The sequence below is a fragment of the Pongo abelii genome, chromosome 1, assembly GCF_028885655.2.
Source record: "Pongo abelii isolate AG06213 chromosome 1, NHGRI_mPonAbe1-v2.0_pri, whole genome shotgun sequence".
In the NCBI taxonomy this organism is placed as follows: Eukaryota; Metazoa; Chordata; class Mammalia; order Primates; family Hominidae; genus Pongo; species Pongo abelii.
Genome location: NC_071985.2, coordinates 173371917 through 173388924, shown reverse-complemented (window position 1 = coordinate 173388924; position 17008 = coordinate 173371917). Strand labels below are relative to the sequence as shown.

At 40.6% G+C, this 17008-nt stretch overlaps 1 protein-coding gene across 18 annotated transcripts in view; it reads left to right on the top strand.

Annotated features, from left to right (window-relative positions):
* The window catches only part of FGGY (FGGY carbohydrate kinase domain containing), a 492018-nt gene that overhangs the window by 455614 nt on the left and 19396 nt on the right, over positions 1 to 17008 (top strand). For 15 of the 18 annotated variants that reach the window (XM_024235117.3, XM_054533894.2, XM_009249663.4 and 12 more), the window contains 2 exons: positions 5371 to 5432; positions 9953 to 10182. In XM_024235117.3, the coding sequence (XP_024090885.2) occupies positions 5371 to 5432; positions 9953 to 10034 (144 nt within the window). In that variant the 3' untranslated portion in view covers positions 10035 to 10182. Of the gene's footprint in view, positions 1 to 5370; positions 5433 to 9952; positions 10183 to 17008 lie in introns of those variants that run through there. The other 3 variants (XR_008514557.2, XR_008514537.2, XR_008514552.2) reach the window with 1 other exon arrangement.

Below are 17008 nucleotides of genomic sequence, written 5' to 3'. Positions count from 1 at the left end.
CTGCTCCCAAAATTGCCAACATCAGTAAGTCTAACACTCACGGAATCCACATCTTCTCCAAGGGTACTGAAGAGCCCATGGCTTCCTTTAACCTCATTCCCTGGTAACTCACTCCAACGTGGCCTACAGCCCTTTGGTAGCTCCCAAGCCAGGTCATTACAGTGAGAATTGGGTGTTTCCCCTGCCCACATGCAGGCCTAGCTATTGCCAGTGCTGCCAGAAGAGAAGTGGTGAGCAGTGTGTGCTGATTGGTATCTCGGCCTCAACACACCAGGGAAGGGTCAAACCCATGAATGCAGTCTTTCATGGCCGTGGTACAGGGCCTCTATTTTTTCCTCCAGAAACCCTTCACTTGCTTTCAGAAGTGATGATCAAATGTGAACTTTCATGGTTTATTTATAGCTCTGCCTTATAGAGAGAAAGAAAAGAAGTGATTAAAATGCTATTTTACAAAATATTTTGTTTTTAAAAAGCTTTCATTGTGTGGGCAAAAGGAAAAAGAAAAGTCACTGTATTCATTGTGCTGTCTAGACTCTCAAACAAAGAGGGTAGCGTGCTGCAAATTAAGATTGTCCGGCTCCTGCCTGCTGACAAAAAGTATGAATTTGGAGGCCAACTTCAAATAAACCCTTTGGAACAGAAATATATTGTGGGGGTGACTATATTTAGCATGTGTCAGCATTTCCATAATAAATTCGTATTGTTATATTGTGGTAATTTCAGATTTACTGCACCCAAGTGGGATCATGAGATTTCAGTTTTATGTTAATTATTTGGAGAAATTGAAAAACTCAGCAGTGCTGTTTCTGATGACAGCACTGATTCTCAGGGTATTCTCCACATTGTGTCAGGGACCCATAATGAGCCCTGCCTTTCAGGAAAGGGGAAGGTGAGCCCGAGTCATTTTGACTGCCTTTGTAAGCATAACTTTAAATATATATATATATTGCATTACATGTTTTCCCTACAAATACAAAATTAATATATGCCACTGTAGAAAATTTAGAAAACACAATAAGCAACTTGACAAGAAAAAAAAATTGTTACCCATGCTATCCAACCTGTTAACGTTTTAATATATATTGATCCAATCTTTATTATGCATATATAACTTGTTTTTATATGCATATCTTGTTTTTAACTTGTTTTTAACAAGTTATATGGCACAAACAAAAAATTATGTAGCACAAACATGATTATTGAGATAGAATAAAAAATTATAACTTTATTTTCTATTCTCATTATCCCTTTGCATTTGTGCAGTAGAGCTAGTTTTTCCCTGCCCTGGTTAAAAATCCTGGTGGTTCCATTACTTTTTTAGATAAATATAAAGTCACTTAGATAATATAACCTTTATGGTCCTTTAAGTTGTGAGATGTAGCCAAAATTCAGAAATTCAAATATCAAAGAATATGTAAAGGCAAATGTAAGATGTTTTCCAGTTCTTCCAGCTGGAGTCTGCCAGAAACGAGACGTAGCCCTAATCAGATTCTTCTTTCTTCCTCATTCACTTTCTCTCCAACATATTAGCTTTTTTCTTGTTCCTCTGAAATGGTTAGAGAGTATAAGGGAAGAAAAGTTAGGGGTGTAGGAAAGTTCTTATCTCATCAGTACTGTCATAATGGGCTTCATACTCTCTTAGCCTTATAGGTGTTTACAGCTAGCTCTGATTCTCGTAAGGCACATCATAGATTTTTGGGGAGACCCCCTGCCTCTGAAAACCTCTCACCTGAAATATTGCTGTCTTGGTTAACACCTCTCTATTCTCATAGATTGCTTACTACTCTTCTCTTAATTCCTCAGGAATCCTTATCCTTTTTTTTTTTTTTTTTTGGTTTCTTTTTTGTTTGGTTTTGTTTTGAGATAGAGTCTTGCTCTGTCTCCCAGGCTGGAGTGTTGGAGTGCAGTGGTACAATCTCGATTCACTGCAACCTCTGCCTCCCAGGTTCAAGCAATTCTTGTGCCTCACCCTCCCCATGGGACCACAGGCACATGCCACCATACTTAGCTAATTTTTTATTTTTAGTAGAGACGGGGTTTCACCATGTTGGCCAGGCTGGTCTTGAACTCCTGCCCTCAAGTGATCCACCCACCTTGGCCTCTCAAAGTGCCAGGATTAAAAGCATGAACCACTGCGCCCGGCCCAACCTCCTGCTTCTTTATGGTGACTCTTCCACCTCGTTAGGCGGCCATGTTGGACAGGATCTGAGTACCCCTGGCAGCTCTCTCACACATGGGCTACTTGGGGTCTATGGGAAACCTTTGTCTTTGGGATCTGGACAGACTCTGGCAGTGCTGGTTGATCCCAGGGTAACTTCTACTTCACTTTTACATACTGCAGCTGTCAGCCAGCCTGTCTCTTCCAGACAGGAGTCACACACAAGCCACCATGTGCCACAACCTCAGGGACATGCAGCAGATTCTCTGCTGGTCTGTGTCCTCCTGACTCCTGAAGAGAGAGAATCCCTTCATACTTCACCCTGGAAGGAGGCCTGATGTACAATAAACCAATAGCTCTTTCCTAAAAATCCATCTCTGTCTGACCTTCCACGTCAATGAAAGGTTTAAGAGTTGATTAATGGGTCCTCAGGCACCCTTCTTGCACATTCTTCAGGGTGGTCTGTTTCCAGTTCGCTTTGGTATCTTATATCTGTCATCTTTAGATCTCAGCCAAAACTTCCATTTTAACATTCTGTCACGTGTATTATCCTTAAGTTCATTCATTCCGTAGACATTCCCTGAGTGCATACGATATGCCAGATGCCGAGTTTGGCAGTGAAAATAATTATAACAATTCCTGCTTTAAGAAGCTCACAGTCTAGTTGGGGAGGCTGATCTGTTAACAAAAAAATATGGTGCCATGTCATAAATGCTATGATAGACGGAAGCAGAAGTTGCTGTTGGAGCACATAACTCAATATAGGTGGGAGGCAGGCAGCGGGGATGAGTCAGAAAAAAATCTCAGTAGAGCTGATACCTGAGCTAAGTTTAACATTTAAATCTGTACTTTCTGAGAAACAGCATAACCTCTTTTTAAACCATTGAAATCTCTCTTGCTGATGTTTGCTTCTCAATTTATTTTTAAAACAAGCAAAGGTAATGTGGAGAAAGGAAGGAAGAATTCCCTGATGTCTGCCATTTGTGTGCACATCTGTTGCAGTGGGAAGGAAAATAACATTTATGGAGTACCTTCTATAATAGAAGTTTCCTGGATCCCACCCATGAAGGCGATCCTGGAATGTTGTCTCAAGTGTGGGGCCAAAGCACAGCCAGGAGGAGCATTCCCTGAGGGCAGTTTGAAGATTCAGAGCTGGCAATAGAAGGCAAGGTCCTCCCTAAAGCACAGCAGAGCACAACTCAAGAAGAGACAAAAAGGACAAAATAAGAATGAGTGGCACAGTTGATGATGGGGATTGCTGAGACCATCTCAACAATACCCGGGCTTGCTCTAAGGGAATCAGGACTTCATCTTTGAAGGAAACTGTTCTGGGGTAAGCAGAGCTCTTAACATACCTCTGCTAAGTGGAATGACAGCAGGTTCACTAAGATGTGTTTGACCATTTGGCCCTTCACAAAATGACTCCAGACAGCCCTTTTAGTCTTTCTCTTTCTCCATGGTTTCCTTGTCAATAATTTTTCTTCATTAAAAAAATCTCCTCCCTACTTAAGGCTGCCATTTCTTTCTGCTGTCAGTGTACTGGCTACTCTTAGCATCTCTGATCTCCCAGTCAGCACATTCACATCCATTGAGAGCTAAGAAGCTAGATGACTAGTTCAAATGTACATGCTATCCTTGTGGAAGAGTCCATAGAGCAACCTAGCAGGAGTGGAAATTCATGTAAGCTAGCAGATGAAAGAACCATCAGGTTACCTAACCCTTGAATAACTACTGAAAGAAGTTTATTCACTTCTAGCATAGTATTTATCACACTCTATTTTGATCACAGTAAATGTCTTTTCCACTCCATGGTGAGCTCTTTGATGAAAGGCCCATGCAATCTTCCTCTCTGTATTCCATGTAGATTGAGTGTTATGCTTGGCACGTGAAAGGGAGGCAATATGTTTTATGAATATTCCAGGTGTCGAGACTCAGTAGTAAACAGACAAGTTCTTGCCCTGTGTAGCTTACATTCTGGTTAGGGCAAGGAGTGGAGAAGGCAGACAATGAACACATAAACCAGTAAATATACAAAGTGGCAGAAGGAAATTAGTGGCATGCAAATCAGTCAATCAGTCACAGTAAGGTGGCAAAGATGGTCAGGGGGAACACTTGGAAATGTTTTGAAGATACCCAGGGGCTCTCATTCTGTATGGTATTCAGCTTTTTTTTTTTTTTTTTTTTTTTTTTTTTACATTTTTTCCTCCCTTAACTAGTATGTGAGTTTCTCCAGGATAAAGAGTATGTTGTATGCAAATCTGTATCCCTAGCAGAGTGCCTGGTACATAGTAAGTGATTAATAAATGCATAGAATAAGAAGTTGTACATATGCGATCCCAGAATGACTGCATCCTTAGCATTAGGATTCAATAGCCATTCCTAAGACTGTGCCTGTGCTGTAGAGCTTTGTCGTGCTCTTGCTTGCAATCTTCCCTGGCCAGGTCTGTTGGACTCCAAAGTTTACTTTCTCATGGCCTTAACAGCCTTAGGAGACTGCTTAAAAAAACCTTACCCTTCTGCTCATATAGGAGCCAACACAATCTATGGTTAATCTTGATGCTGCACATACCATACCATGTCCACCCAGATGCTGTAACATGTCATCTGCCTGAGTGCCCCATTATAAAGAAAAGAATGTCCTGAAGTCACATTCCAGAACTCAAGTCACTTAGACTCAGCCCAGAGGTCTCAGTATGTACTCACAACTTCAGAGATTGCTGGAAAAAGAGCTGAAGTTGAATTGGAGAGGTCTTAAATATTTTATCCTCAAGTACAGGTGCAAAGTGAGTTCCATTCAGTGATTGCTATCTTTACGTAAGTAGACGATGTACTCAGCGGCTGGTTATGTTCCCTGCTTCTGCCCTGTGTCCAGGTTGTGAGGAGGGGAAATAATTCTTCCCACTTACCCCTGGAGTCAGTCACAGAACTGCTTTGCCTTCTGGGTTGTTTATGCCCCAGAGGCCTCAATACACAAGTATTTATTAAGCCCAGGAGGTGTGGTCATAATTGAAACTTTAAATATTCACTGTGTTTTATTCTTATTTTTGTGTTTTATTCTTATTACCAGAGAAAAATAAGTTGGAAAAAAAAAAGAGGACTAACCAAATATCTTAAAGGGAAGCAAATTCGAATTAGAATGTTTTGCCTGTGACAAGCCTCGCTTTGGATTTCGCTTTCCAACTCAGCTGTCTGTGTTGTTTTCCATTTAACAGGAAGCAATGGCAAAAATGAGCAAAGCTGGGAAAGTTGTGTTCCCGAGACTACAGGATAAAAAGTAAGTGTATATTTTTTATATGTACAGTGCTAAGGAAATGAGCACATACACACACACACACACACACACACACACACACACACACACACGCAACTATAGGTCTGGAATAAACTCAGGTGGTCAACTCATCCAGTCCTTTAATTTAGTGGTTAAGAAAACTAAGTTCCAGGGAGGTAACGTCACCTTCACTTACCTAAGATTGCAGAACTATGTAGGGCCAGAGCTGGGGGTAAATGTAAGCTTCTGAACTCTCAGACCAATGTTCTTTTTCCTAGGTAATTGGCAGCAAATCTGCTCTTCTCTGTTCTAAAGTAGGGATCTCTTATATCTCCATCAAAGGACCCAGTAGCATCTGCTCATTCTTTTACTCTTTGTATCACCTGGCATCAAAGGCTAAAAAATGACGTTGGTCAGTATTTTAATCCCAATTCAACAAAATATTAGTTTACTGAATTCCTGCTATATTCAAGGCATTATGCTGGGCTCCAGGCAGGTGTTACAGGGGAATAAAACACAATCTAATTTAGGCACATAAGATTATTTTAGAACAACGGGATAAGTTCCACAATTGAAGTATTGCCAGGTGACAAAGTTGCCCAAGGAAGAAAGGGATGGGAGCCCGTAGAGATGAGAGAATGCTTTTGGGAGGAGGTTATGTCCAAGCTAACTTTAAGCACTTGTAAGAAATTGGTATACAGGCCAAGGCAGGAAAGAACATTCATAGTAGAAGGAATAACATGTACAGTTATAAAAGCGGAAGCAGCATAGTACATTCAGGTTACTATAAACAACTCATAATCCAGAAACACAAAGTATGAGATGGGGAATGGCAGGAAGTGGGACTAGGGAAGGATAGAATTGGGTGGGGGGAGGTCAGCTCATAAATACCTTGGAGGCCATGCCGAAGACCTCCAACCTCATCCTATAGGCAGAACAGAGATGCTGAATTCTAAGCAGTGGTGAGATCTGGTCAGATGCAGATTAGAAAGATCCCTCTTAAAGGATCCAGTACAGGAGGCTCAGGGTAGAAATAGAGGGTCCAGATAAAAGGCTTTTTCAAGAATCCAGGCTAGAGATGTAAAAGACCTCTATTAATTTGCTGGTATTGATTTTGAAGATGAAGGGGCTGTTGTGGAAGTGCTTTTATAATTTTAGGAAAGTATTTGAGGTTAAGACCTAAAAGCAAATTCCACTTAACATGATGAACAGGCAAAGGTGCAGATCCCACTGAAGCAGGATCAGTATTTAACAGAGTTGGAAATGTTCATGGAAAAGCAATCCACTTTCTTTTCATTTCCTTTGTCTCCACATAGAGTCAGGCTGCTAACCCTCCGAATATAAACCCTTCTCTAAAGGCCAGGGTGGAAGGTACAGGCCTTGCCTAGGGGAGCTCCATGCAGGAAGGTAGAGAGATCTGAGTTCCCACTGGCAGTAGGAGCTATGGGCTGCTGTCCCTGTTTCTGTTCCATGGAGGAAGCTGGAGCATCCCTCTTTTTGTGAAATTAGAAAGATTGTCTTTCTCCATCTCTTCCCTGACCCTCCCAAGACTTTTTAGGGAAGTTTTTAAGTTCTTTCCGTAAACCTCACGTGTTCCTTTAGAAGAGAGTCCTCGGCTGCTTGCTAGGAGCTGGCAGCTGTTCTCTGCGAAGGAGGCGACACACACGGTGCTTTAGCACCATCTGCAGGCAACCCAGAGATTTGCAAGGAGACAGGAGAAGCCAGTTTGCTTCTGAGCCAACCTCATCTCATTGCCTAATAGATCACACTGTTAACGATGTGGGACGACATTTACTTAGGCCTCTGCCACACAGAAGCAGGGACTGAGTTGAGGCACATTTTGAAGAGAGAGGATTCAGCTGATTTTAAAATTCACAATCACGGAGAGTGTAATTTAGTGACTATAGTTTGATAAGTAAATGTTTAGGATGACCCCAAATTGCATTATTATGCCCAGTCCAAATTTATATGTGGCCCTGGAAGAGTCACTTAAACGTGCTTTGAAAAATTTGGTGCATTGAAAGACACTATCAACAGAGTAAAAAGGCAACTCACAGAATGGGAGAAAATATTTGCTTATCATACATCCAATAAGGGATTGATATCCAGAATATATAAATGTATAAAGAACTCCTAAAACTCAACAACAACAAAAAAGCAAAAACAACCCAATTCAAAAGTGGGCAAAGGACTTGAATGGGTATTTCTCCAAAGAAGATTTATAAATGACCAATAAGCACGTGATAGGGTATTCAACATCACTATTAGGAAAAGCAAAACTACCGTGAGGTACCACCTCACACATTAGGATGCTACTATTTTAAAACAGAAAACAACAAATGTTGGCAAGGATGTGGAGAAATTGGAACCTCTGTGCGTAGTTGGTGAGAATGTAACATAGTATCGCTGCTGCAGAAAACAGTATGGCCATTCTTCAAGAAATTAAGAATAGAATTAACATGTGATTCAGGGATTGTATTTCTGAGTATATACCCAAAAGAACTGAAAGTAGGGTATGGAAGAAATATTTCTACATTCATGTTCACAGCAACATTATTCATGATAGCGAAAATCATGAGAGCAACCTAAGTGTTCATTAGTAGATGAACATATAAATGAAGAATGATATGTGCATACAATGGAATATTATTCAGCATTAGAAAGAAGCAATTTCTGACATGCCACACATCAGCGAACCTTGAGGATATTATTCTAAGTGAAATAAGATAACCACAAAAAGACAAATACTGCATGATTCCACCTATGTAAAGAATAAGGCCAGTGCACAAAGTTGTGGCAAAGTTGTCAGTATTAACATTGTAAATCTTCAAGTATGTGTGAAGGGGTGCTCCCCTTAGCTCCCTTCTAGCAATTTTGAGATTCTAAAGTCAAGAAATCTATCTCATGTAGTGAAAGAATTGCTTACCGTTATATTGTCACAGAGCATCATTAATAGGAGCAAATTGTTCCTAAAATAATTCTACAACAAAGAAATTTGGATGCTCATAGAGTAGGTTTTAGTAGTACCTACATATAGCTATATTGATGATAATATTAAAATATTAATTATCTAAAAATTAGTAACTAGCACTTATATCACTTATTATGAGTCAGGTACTGTTCTAAATGCTTTTCATATATTTCCATATTTAATTCACACAACAGCTCTGCTGTAGTAGATCCCATAATTATCCCCATTTACAGATGGAGAAATTTAGGCAGAAATAGTTTAAGTAACATATCCAAAGTCACACAGCTAATGTTGGGCCACATTAAGATTCCAAGCCAGGCTTCAGAGTTCACCTTTTAACCCTGTGCTTGGCCCCGTCAAAACTCCTACGTTACCAGAATGCTTACAGTCTAATAAATATTGGGTAGGCGATTCCTACTAACATAGCTATGTGTGACAAATAGAAGTCCCTGTGTGTATCCAAGGTTACTCTTACAACCTCTCTCTGCCAATGCACAACTTTGCACCAAAATTTCATCATGAGGACTCCTTTTCAGAGCACCCCAGAATTGAGCAAGACATGCTAAACTGGCTTCTTCATCCCCTCACCCCATGTCAGCTTCCCAACCAAGAGGAGTAAGGACAAAGTTGCAAGGCTGCAAGTATAATTTGTCTGGGTTCCTATTATTCCTTTCAGGATTATGACGCCAGAGCAGCTTCAGCTGTTCTGCTATCTAATTCATGGCCAATACCAGTTCTAACAGGTCTAACCGAAAGAGTCAGCCAGATAGGACAGGGAGAGCAAGGGCCACTGTGAGATGTCTGGAAGGCGAGCACAGCTCTAGAAAAGGCATTAGCTACATTTCCATGGGGTTTTGCTCCTGGATAAAGCAGGTCACAAGGGAAACCTAGATGTGGAATCTGCAAAAGGGCAATTAAAATGTTCAGTCTCGTCCTTGGTCAGGCTATGATTTTAGGCCAGTCATCAAATCTGGGGCTAGTTATATAGGAAATATTTATTGAAGCTGGCAATGTAAAAGAGTCTCCATTAAGTCCGGCCTTTTTGTATATACAGTAGAAGCTTTGAAGTCAGACAGACATGAGTTTGAATTCCAGCTCCACCAGTTTTTATCTATACTACTTTGTATATGTCTCTCATTTAGAATTTTTTTTTTTTTGATGGAGTCTCGCTCTTTCACCCAGGCTGGAGTGAAGTGGTGCAATCTCGGTTCACTGCAACTTCCGCCCCCCAGGTTCAAGCAATTCTCCTGCCTCAGCCTCCTGAGTAGCTGGGATTACAGGTGTCCACCACCATGTCTGGCTAATTTTTGTATTTTTAATAGAGATGGGGTTTAAATTTTCTTATTTCTAAATTGGAGATAATAAAACTTCATGCAGGTCACATATAATAGGTCTGAAACATGCTAATTCATTGCCCAGGATGCTGTAAGCATTCAGAATCTAGGTGTCAGCATCACCACCACACATGTATTCCCATTCTTCTAAATGTACGGGGAAGCCCTGTGGCAGTTTTGTCTTGAGATCATTCAACGTATTTATATTTCTCCCACAGATACTATGATAAGAAATACCAAGTATTCCTGAAGCTGGTTGAACACCAGAAGGAGTATTTGGCAATCATGAATGATGACTGAACAGGGCTTGCAGTTGCTGATGCCAGAAGCTTCTGTGCCATTGCATTAAAGACTTCTGTCATTTGATCCATGTTCAAGACCCTTGAGGTATTGTTTCATCATTTCTGTATTGTCTTTCAATAAAGAAGACAAACATGTGCAACCAGAATTAGAGTCTTCATTTCAAAATACCACTATTATTTAGTTTCAGTTTCCATACAGTCTCCATCGTAGTAACAGAAGTTTCACATAGGGTCATAGGATCTCACATGAGACTAGACCTTGGGGGCCATTCAATCCAGGGGAGGCCTGTACTTTTTTTTTTTTTTTGAGACGGAGTCTCGCTCTATCACCCAGGCTGGAGTGCAGTGGAGCCATCTCGGCTCACTGCAAACTCCGCCTCCCAGGTTCACACCATTCTCCTGCCTCAGCCTCCTGAGTGGCTGGGACTACAGGCGCCCACCACCACGCCCGGCTAATTTTTTTGTATTTTTAGTAGAGACAGGGTTTCACCGTGTTAGCCAGGATGGTCTCGATCTCCTGACCTCGTGATCTGCCCGCCTCGGCCTCCCAAAATGCTGGGATTACAGGCGTGAACCACTGCGCCCGGCCATGCCTGTACTTTTTAATCAATTAAATGTCAGCTATTAAATGAAATACTTACATTACTTTAGGTAGGACATCTAATGCATAGTCGATGTCTTTTATGGCATTTTCCCCTCCTGTGCAGGATCTAGTCTAGGGTCAGATACCACATTTATTTGCAGAATTGTCATTTCGCAATCATCATATTAAAGACAGGTATAGGCAGGAATCATCGATGGACCCAGGAGGGAATTTTGAAGAATAACAGGATATATGCATAATCTTAAAATATATCTTCAGAATTTGCTTATTAGTTACAAGAGGAAAAAGAACATTAAGTATACAGGGAAGAAATAGGACAACGTCTTGATTAGGTGATCCAAATCAACTTCAGATGGGCAAATGGACATTGTGTGCCTCCAGATACGAGAAAAGAAACAGCATTTTAATGCAGAGCCTGAATCTAATCAGAAGGAAACATCAGACAAACCCAACATGGGAAGCATTTTATTTTTTAATGGACTATATTTTTCAAAAATGTCTATGTCATACTGACAAAGAAAGGCTGTGGGAAGTTTCCAGATTAAAGGAAACTGAAGAAACCTGATGGCTAAAAGCTTTTGATGTAGACAAGCACTGGGAAAACTAGCTGTTTTAGTTGATACCACAGCAGACACACAAACGCACACAGACATACACATACATATGCATACATACATATGTCGACACCCACACGTAATTTCAGACTGAAGAGTAACTGCTAACATTGATTTGAGAGCTGTCATAGCTCAAATGAGTGTGGGTAAAGGACATGCTAAGACTTCAGCAAAAGACAGCAGGTAGAGAAGAAAAAGCCAATATAATTCAGTAAATAAACATCCTCTGGAGTACTTTGTGCCACACGTTGTGGTAAGCACTGGTCTACAAGAATAAATAAGACATGGCCCCTGCCTTCAGGAACCTCCCTGTTTAATGAGAGACATAGACAAATAAATTGATGACAGTACATTGTGAGAAATGCTACAATTAAAAAAAAAAGTACCTGCTGCATGGAGCCCATCAGTCAGAAAAGGAGGAAGGGGAAGGGTGACAGGTGGGATGAAAAACAATATGATGTAACAGCTATGAGCCCTGGCTTGGGATCCTAGGCCTGGTCTTACCTCTTACTAGATGTGTGACTTGGAGAAAGGTCCTTAATCTTCCTAAGTCTCAGTTTCCTCATTTTGAAATGAATAGGTATTGAATATGAATATGTTTTTGGTGGTGGTGGTGTTTTTTTGTTTTTGTTTTTGTTTTTTTTTTTTTGAGATGGAGTCTTGCTCTCGCCCAGGCTGGAGTGCAGTGGCGTGATCTCTGCTCACTGCAAGCTCCACCTTCCAGGTTCACGCCATTCTCCTGCCTCAGCCTCCCGAGTAGCTGGGACTACAGGCACCCGCCACCATGCCCAGCTAATTTTTTGTATTTTTAGTAGAGACGGGGTTTCACCATGTTAGCCAGGATGGTCTCAATCTCCTGGCCTTATGATCCACCCGCCTTGGCCTCCCAAAGTGCTGGGATTACAGGCGTGAGCCACCGCACCTGGCCTGAATATGTTAATAGTACCTACTTTACAGGATTATAATGAGGACTAAAGGAGATAATGCATATAAAGCACTCAGCTCAATTACATGTGGTCCATGCCTGTGTTATTACAGGGCTCTGCTCCTAGAAGATGCTCAAAATAGTAACCGTAGTAAGCATGGAGAAGGGTGAGCACCCCAGTTATGAAGGTCAGCTCTGCAATAGCATTCTACAGTATCCAAAGGATATAGGGACCTTAGGCATAGCCCTGAGTGAAGGTGGGTGTGCGTGTCTGATCTAGTTGGCCTAAAAGCAGAAGGAAGCCCAGTGCATTCATAGACCCTAGCCAGAGGTTGCACTAGGGATAAAGGAGGATTGGGGATCACTACAGAAGAGGAGTCAGGTATTGCAGGATCTAAGCAAGATGTCAGGTCTATGGTCAAACAGGCTTCAGCTGCAAAAGCTGATTATCACTCACTGAGAAACGGGCAGGCCTGGACCTGCTCACACAAAGCCCTGGTGAATGCAGTGGTTGTCTGTGGATACAAAAGGCAGACATAAAAGCATGAATAATTACCAACTATCTGCCAAGTCCTTGTTGTATGTGCTCTCCAGTCCTCCTACAGCACTGTGAGGTACGCAGCATTACCCCCACCTTATAGTTGAGAAAGTTGAGTTTCAGAAAAGACAGTTGAGAAAGTTGAGTTTCAGAAAAGACAGTTGAGAAAGTTGAGTTTCAGAAAAGATAGACACTTTGCCCAGAGTCACCAGACGGTAGCAGAGATAGGATTCAAATCCAGATCTGCCTGGGTGCAAAACTTTAGGTATCACCCCATTGTAACAGCGGGAGAGGAATCCTGCCCACCACCTGCTCTTTAGTTGCAGTGCTCATGTTGTTGATTGCCAAGCTCCGGGTGCTGGCCATTCTTTCAAGCAAACTCGTATCCAAACCAAACCTGACCTGAGTTCTCACTGCTTTATAGAGAAAGGAAAACACACAGAAATTAGGAAAAAAACATGGCAGCACTAGGACACCTATGGCATCTCAACAGTAAGGAGCAGCTTGATAGAAAGGAGAAGGGCTGAAAGACCTTGGGCAAGATAGCTAACCTGTCTAAGCCTCAGTCTTTCCCTTTGTGGTGGGATCATTCTGCTACCTACCTCCTAGGTTTGGTGGTAAGGATTCAGTGAAAGAACTGTGGATAAAGCCCTTAGCACAATGCCTTTCAGACAATAGGCACTCTACAAATATTGTTTCTCCATGGTTCTTTCTGTGCCTCCCAGCTAGGAGGTTAATCCCTAAGAAAATCATTCTGGTTCCTACTATAAAGCCATTGTGTTAGGAAAAATATAAATGTCTATATATATAATAGACATTATTTATATAAAAATATAAATTATATAAAAATATAAATGTCTATATATATAATTCTATTAGAAACCACATGCAGCTCAGTAATAAAAATTTTAATCACTCCAATACACACCTCCTTGCACTGAGAAAGGAGGTTTTATTTAATACATGCATGTAAAGTATATTTAGCTTTGATGAATAAGAATTGCAGTGTGGCCAGAGTGGTTTGTGAAATTTTTGTTTTGTTGCCTACTGAAAGCTTTTCTTTCAAGTTAAAGCCAGACTTGCTTAGCAAATCATTTTGCCAAGGAACGCATTACAGGTTTTAAATTTTGACCAAAAATACTTCCCATATGTGAAGAACATAAATGTGGCTTTCAAAAGAGCCAAAGAGAACAAAAGCTGGGGGAGGTGAGGAAGAAAAGACAAGAATGACAGAATGGAGTGGCATGTTGCAGAGCTACAGTAAACTACAGGACCCGATGCCACAGTGAGCTGGAGTCCCAATGAGGCATCCAGAAGGAATGCCCTGTCTTGTGAAGATCAAGACTGGGCATTTGATCTTTATATTCAGAGCATAATCTGTGTTGTTGCCAGTTGCACTGGGGAGTATAAGTTCCAAGAGGAGCAGTAAAAATATTGTAAGGCAACCCTGGAAACGCCCAGCTTTAAGAATGTACCAAATCAGCATGTGAGTTAGCAAGCTAGAATGCTTAGGTTTTAATATCAACATGATCTGCTATTTCTCTCAGGCCTAAGGATAATCAAGTTCTTTAGATTTACTTACCTGTTTTTTTTTTCCCCCTGGCCACTGGCCTGTGAGCTCTTGGAGGGCTCAGAGTATCTTATAGCCTGTTCTCTGCACCCAAACAGTTCTTGGCACATAATGGGTATTCCATAAGTGAATAAATATACAAACACAAGATGTTTTTCTGCAAAAAAAAAAAAAAACACTGGTAGAACTGAAAAAACTCACTTTCAGGTCAATCTTCCTTACGTGTTAATATGCCTTAATTTAAGCAACTGTCAAATGCTTTAAAATGTGTTTTGGTCACTAAGGATTTTTAAAAATCATGCCTTATACCTAACGACTTGCTTTTTTAGTTTTTTATTGCACATACATACACATATGCATAACCACACAACTTCATTTTGGGTTGTAGCTCAAGGTGAGAACCTTTTGCAAATTTTCCGTGTTGTTACAGACTATTTCCTGTATGATATCCTATGAGAAGCCAGAGGTGTTGTAATCCAGAAACACCCATTGTTCACCAGGACTGCAGGACACATGCTTTCAGAATTCAAGGGCATAGTTACAAATAATTATCATCAAGAATTTAAAATGAAGGACATCATTGCTAAACAAGAAACTAATGACTGAGTGGAGCTGTGTAATGTAATTATACTTAAGATGGGACTTGTGATGAATTACAGAAGAATCTTTGTGCTGTCTCATGTCTCCATAAATACACTTAACTGCTATTGACAGTAATAGGAGGGAGTCTTGAATATGAAAAGCTTTTTTTTATCCTTTTATGATTTCTAGAGGGAAAACTTAAAAGAACAATTATGTTTTTAGAAAAGATGTTTCTCCCAGTACTTCTGAATATTTGACAATCCTGTAAAATTTGTAAAACTAAAGTAACTTTAAAAGCAAAGACTTCTGCTAATAAATCCCGACTTCTCAATTTAGCATGAACTTGCCCATTAATTTTGTGGTCAAGTTTCATTATGCACAGAAAATCATTTAAAACTACATATTAGCATAAGTGTTTCTAAAGACCTAATTTTTATTTAAGTCCTGCCTTAAGCCATGATTAGAAGTGCTTCCTTATTAAAATCTAGAGTGAGCCTGCCTCCCTACTGCATAATTGTAAACACATTTGAAATATAAAATTATTTATTTATTAGTGTCTGTTATTTAGGCAAAATCAATAGGGATGCCTTCCATTTGAATACTTCTTTACAGTTTCCCTATTGATTGCACATACATTATCTCATCTGCCCCTTATAATAAATTGGTGGGGTAGGCCTGACAAAGTGGGATCCCAGTTTACAAATACCACATCTTCTAGAGTTTAAGTGACTGGTCCAAGATTGTGTAGCTGGAACACAGATGCAGAACCACTCCACTGCTTCTTCCTAAATAAATTAAATTAGCTTATTTGTGCAACAGCAGATGATTCATTAGTTTCCTAATTACTCTCTCTTCCCTGCTTCCCTTCATTAACATGATGTATAAATATCTAGGAGGCCCCTTTTGAAACTCATTGGATGATCAAAGTACTGAATTATTTCTATTGGCAAGCAAAGGTAAAGTGACAAAGCCTTGAGCCGTGGAATCATTGAGTCCTGCATTCAAATCACAGCTTCATTACTTACTACTTTACACAGTTTATGAATTCATCCACGCCAGTTAACAAGTTAGTCTTTGTTTCTTATCTATCAAGTGGGAGAAAACCAATTCTGCCTCATGGTTAATGTGAGGATTAAATGGGAAAATATGCAAAGTGCCTGGCATAGTACCTGACATAAAGTAGAAGTGTAACAAATACCAATTTTTCTCCTCAACTAATACACATTTATTATATAGAACTTCTAGAAGTATGGCTTCCAGTCAAGTTGGACCACTTTATATCCAGTTTCTACAGGTAAACGTCTGTGTTCCATCAACAACACCAACCGTTACTGAGCTCTTACTATGTCAAGAGTGCTGGAATGGTCCCTGTTGCATGGCACATACAGGGGCCAGCATTGGGTTGAAGAGGGAGGGAACATATATAAAGAACTGAGAACCATGGAAATCTTGTGTCAGTGGCCCATTGAATGCCACCATTGATAGGTGTATGTGGAAAGGCTCATGTGGAAATAATGAAAGCTGAAACATGTCCAGCCCCGCCTTTCTCAGCTCTGCTAAGCTGCAGGTACTCAAAGTCTTTTGTCAGCAGCTTCAGCTTTATTCCACCTAGAGGAAACCTAGCCTGAGGCAGGCAGTATGGAACATGCAGTTCAGACCAGCCTCAACCCTTCCCAGCCAGTAGGACTGGAATTCATCCTTCTGCCATGAAGCCCTGAGCACCGGGGCCACACCAAATGGCAGCTTTCTCCCCAAAAGTACAAACATGTTTGCCCAGGCTGGTTTGAACCCCTTGATACTGCCACACTATACTTACACTAGGCACAAAGAAAAGTAAATATTGATTCTTCTCCCTTGGTTTGCTGCATTATTTCTAAGCCATTTGTCAAAGTGTATTCCTCACATTACATTTCATTCTGTTTGAAACCCTCCCAGACTCAGGCCTCATGTACTTATCTCATTTCTGGCTCACCACTTCCTTCAAATTTGACTTTTGAAACTGTATCTCTGGGTAGAACCTTGGCTGTCTTTTAAGCATAGGTTAAATTTTCCTTCATGCTAGTCTGACTTATAAGTCATTTTTCCCATCCCGTCCAGCCCAGAAAGCCCTATCTCAAGTTAAACCATATGGAAGGCTTA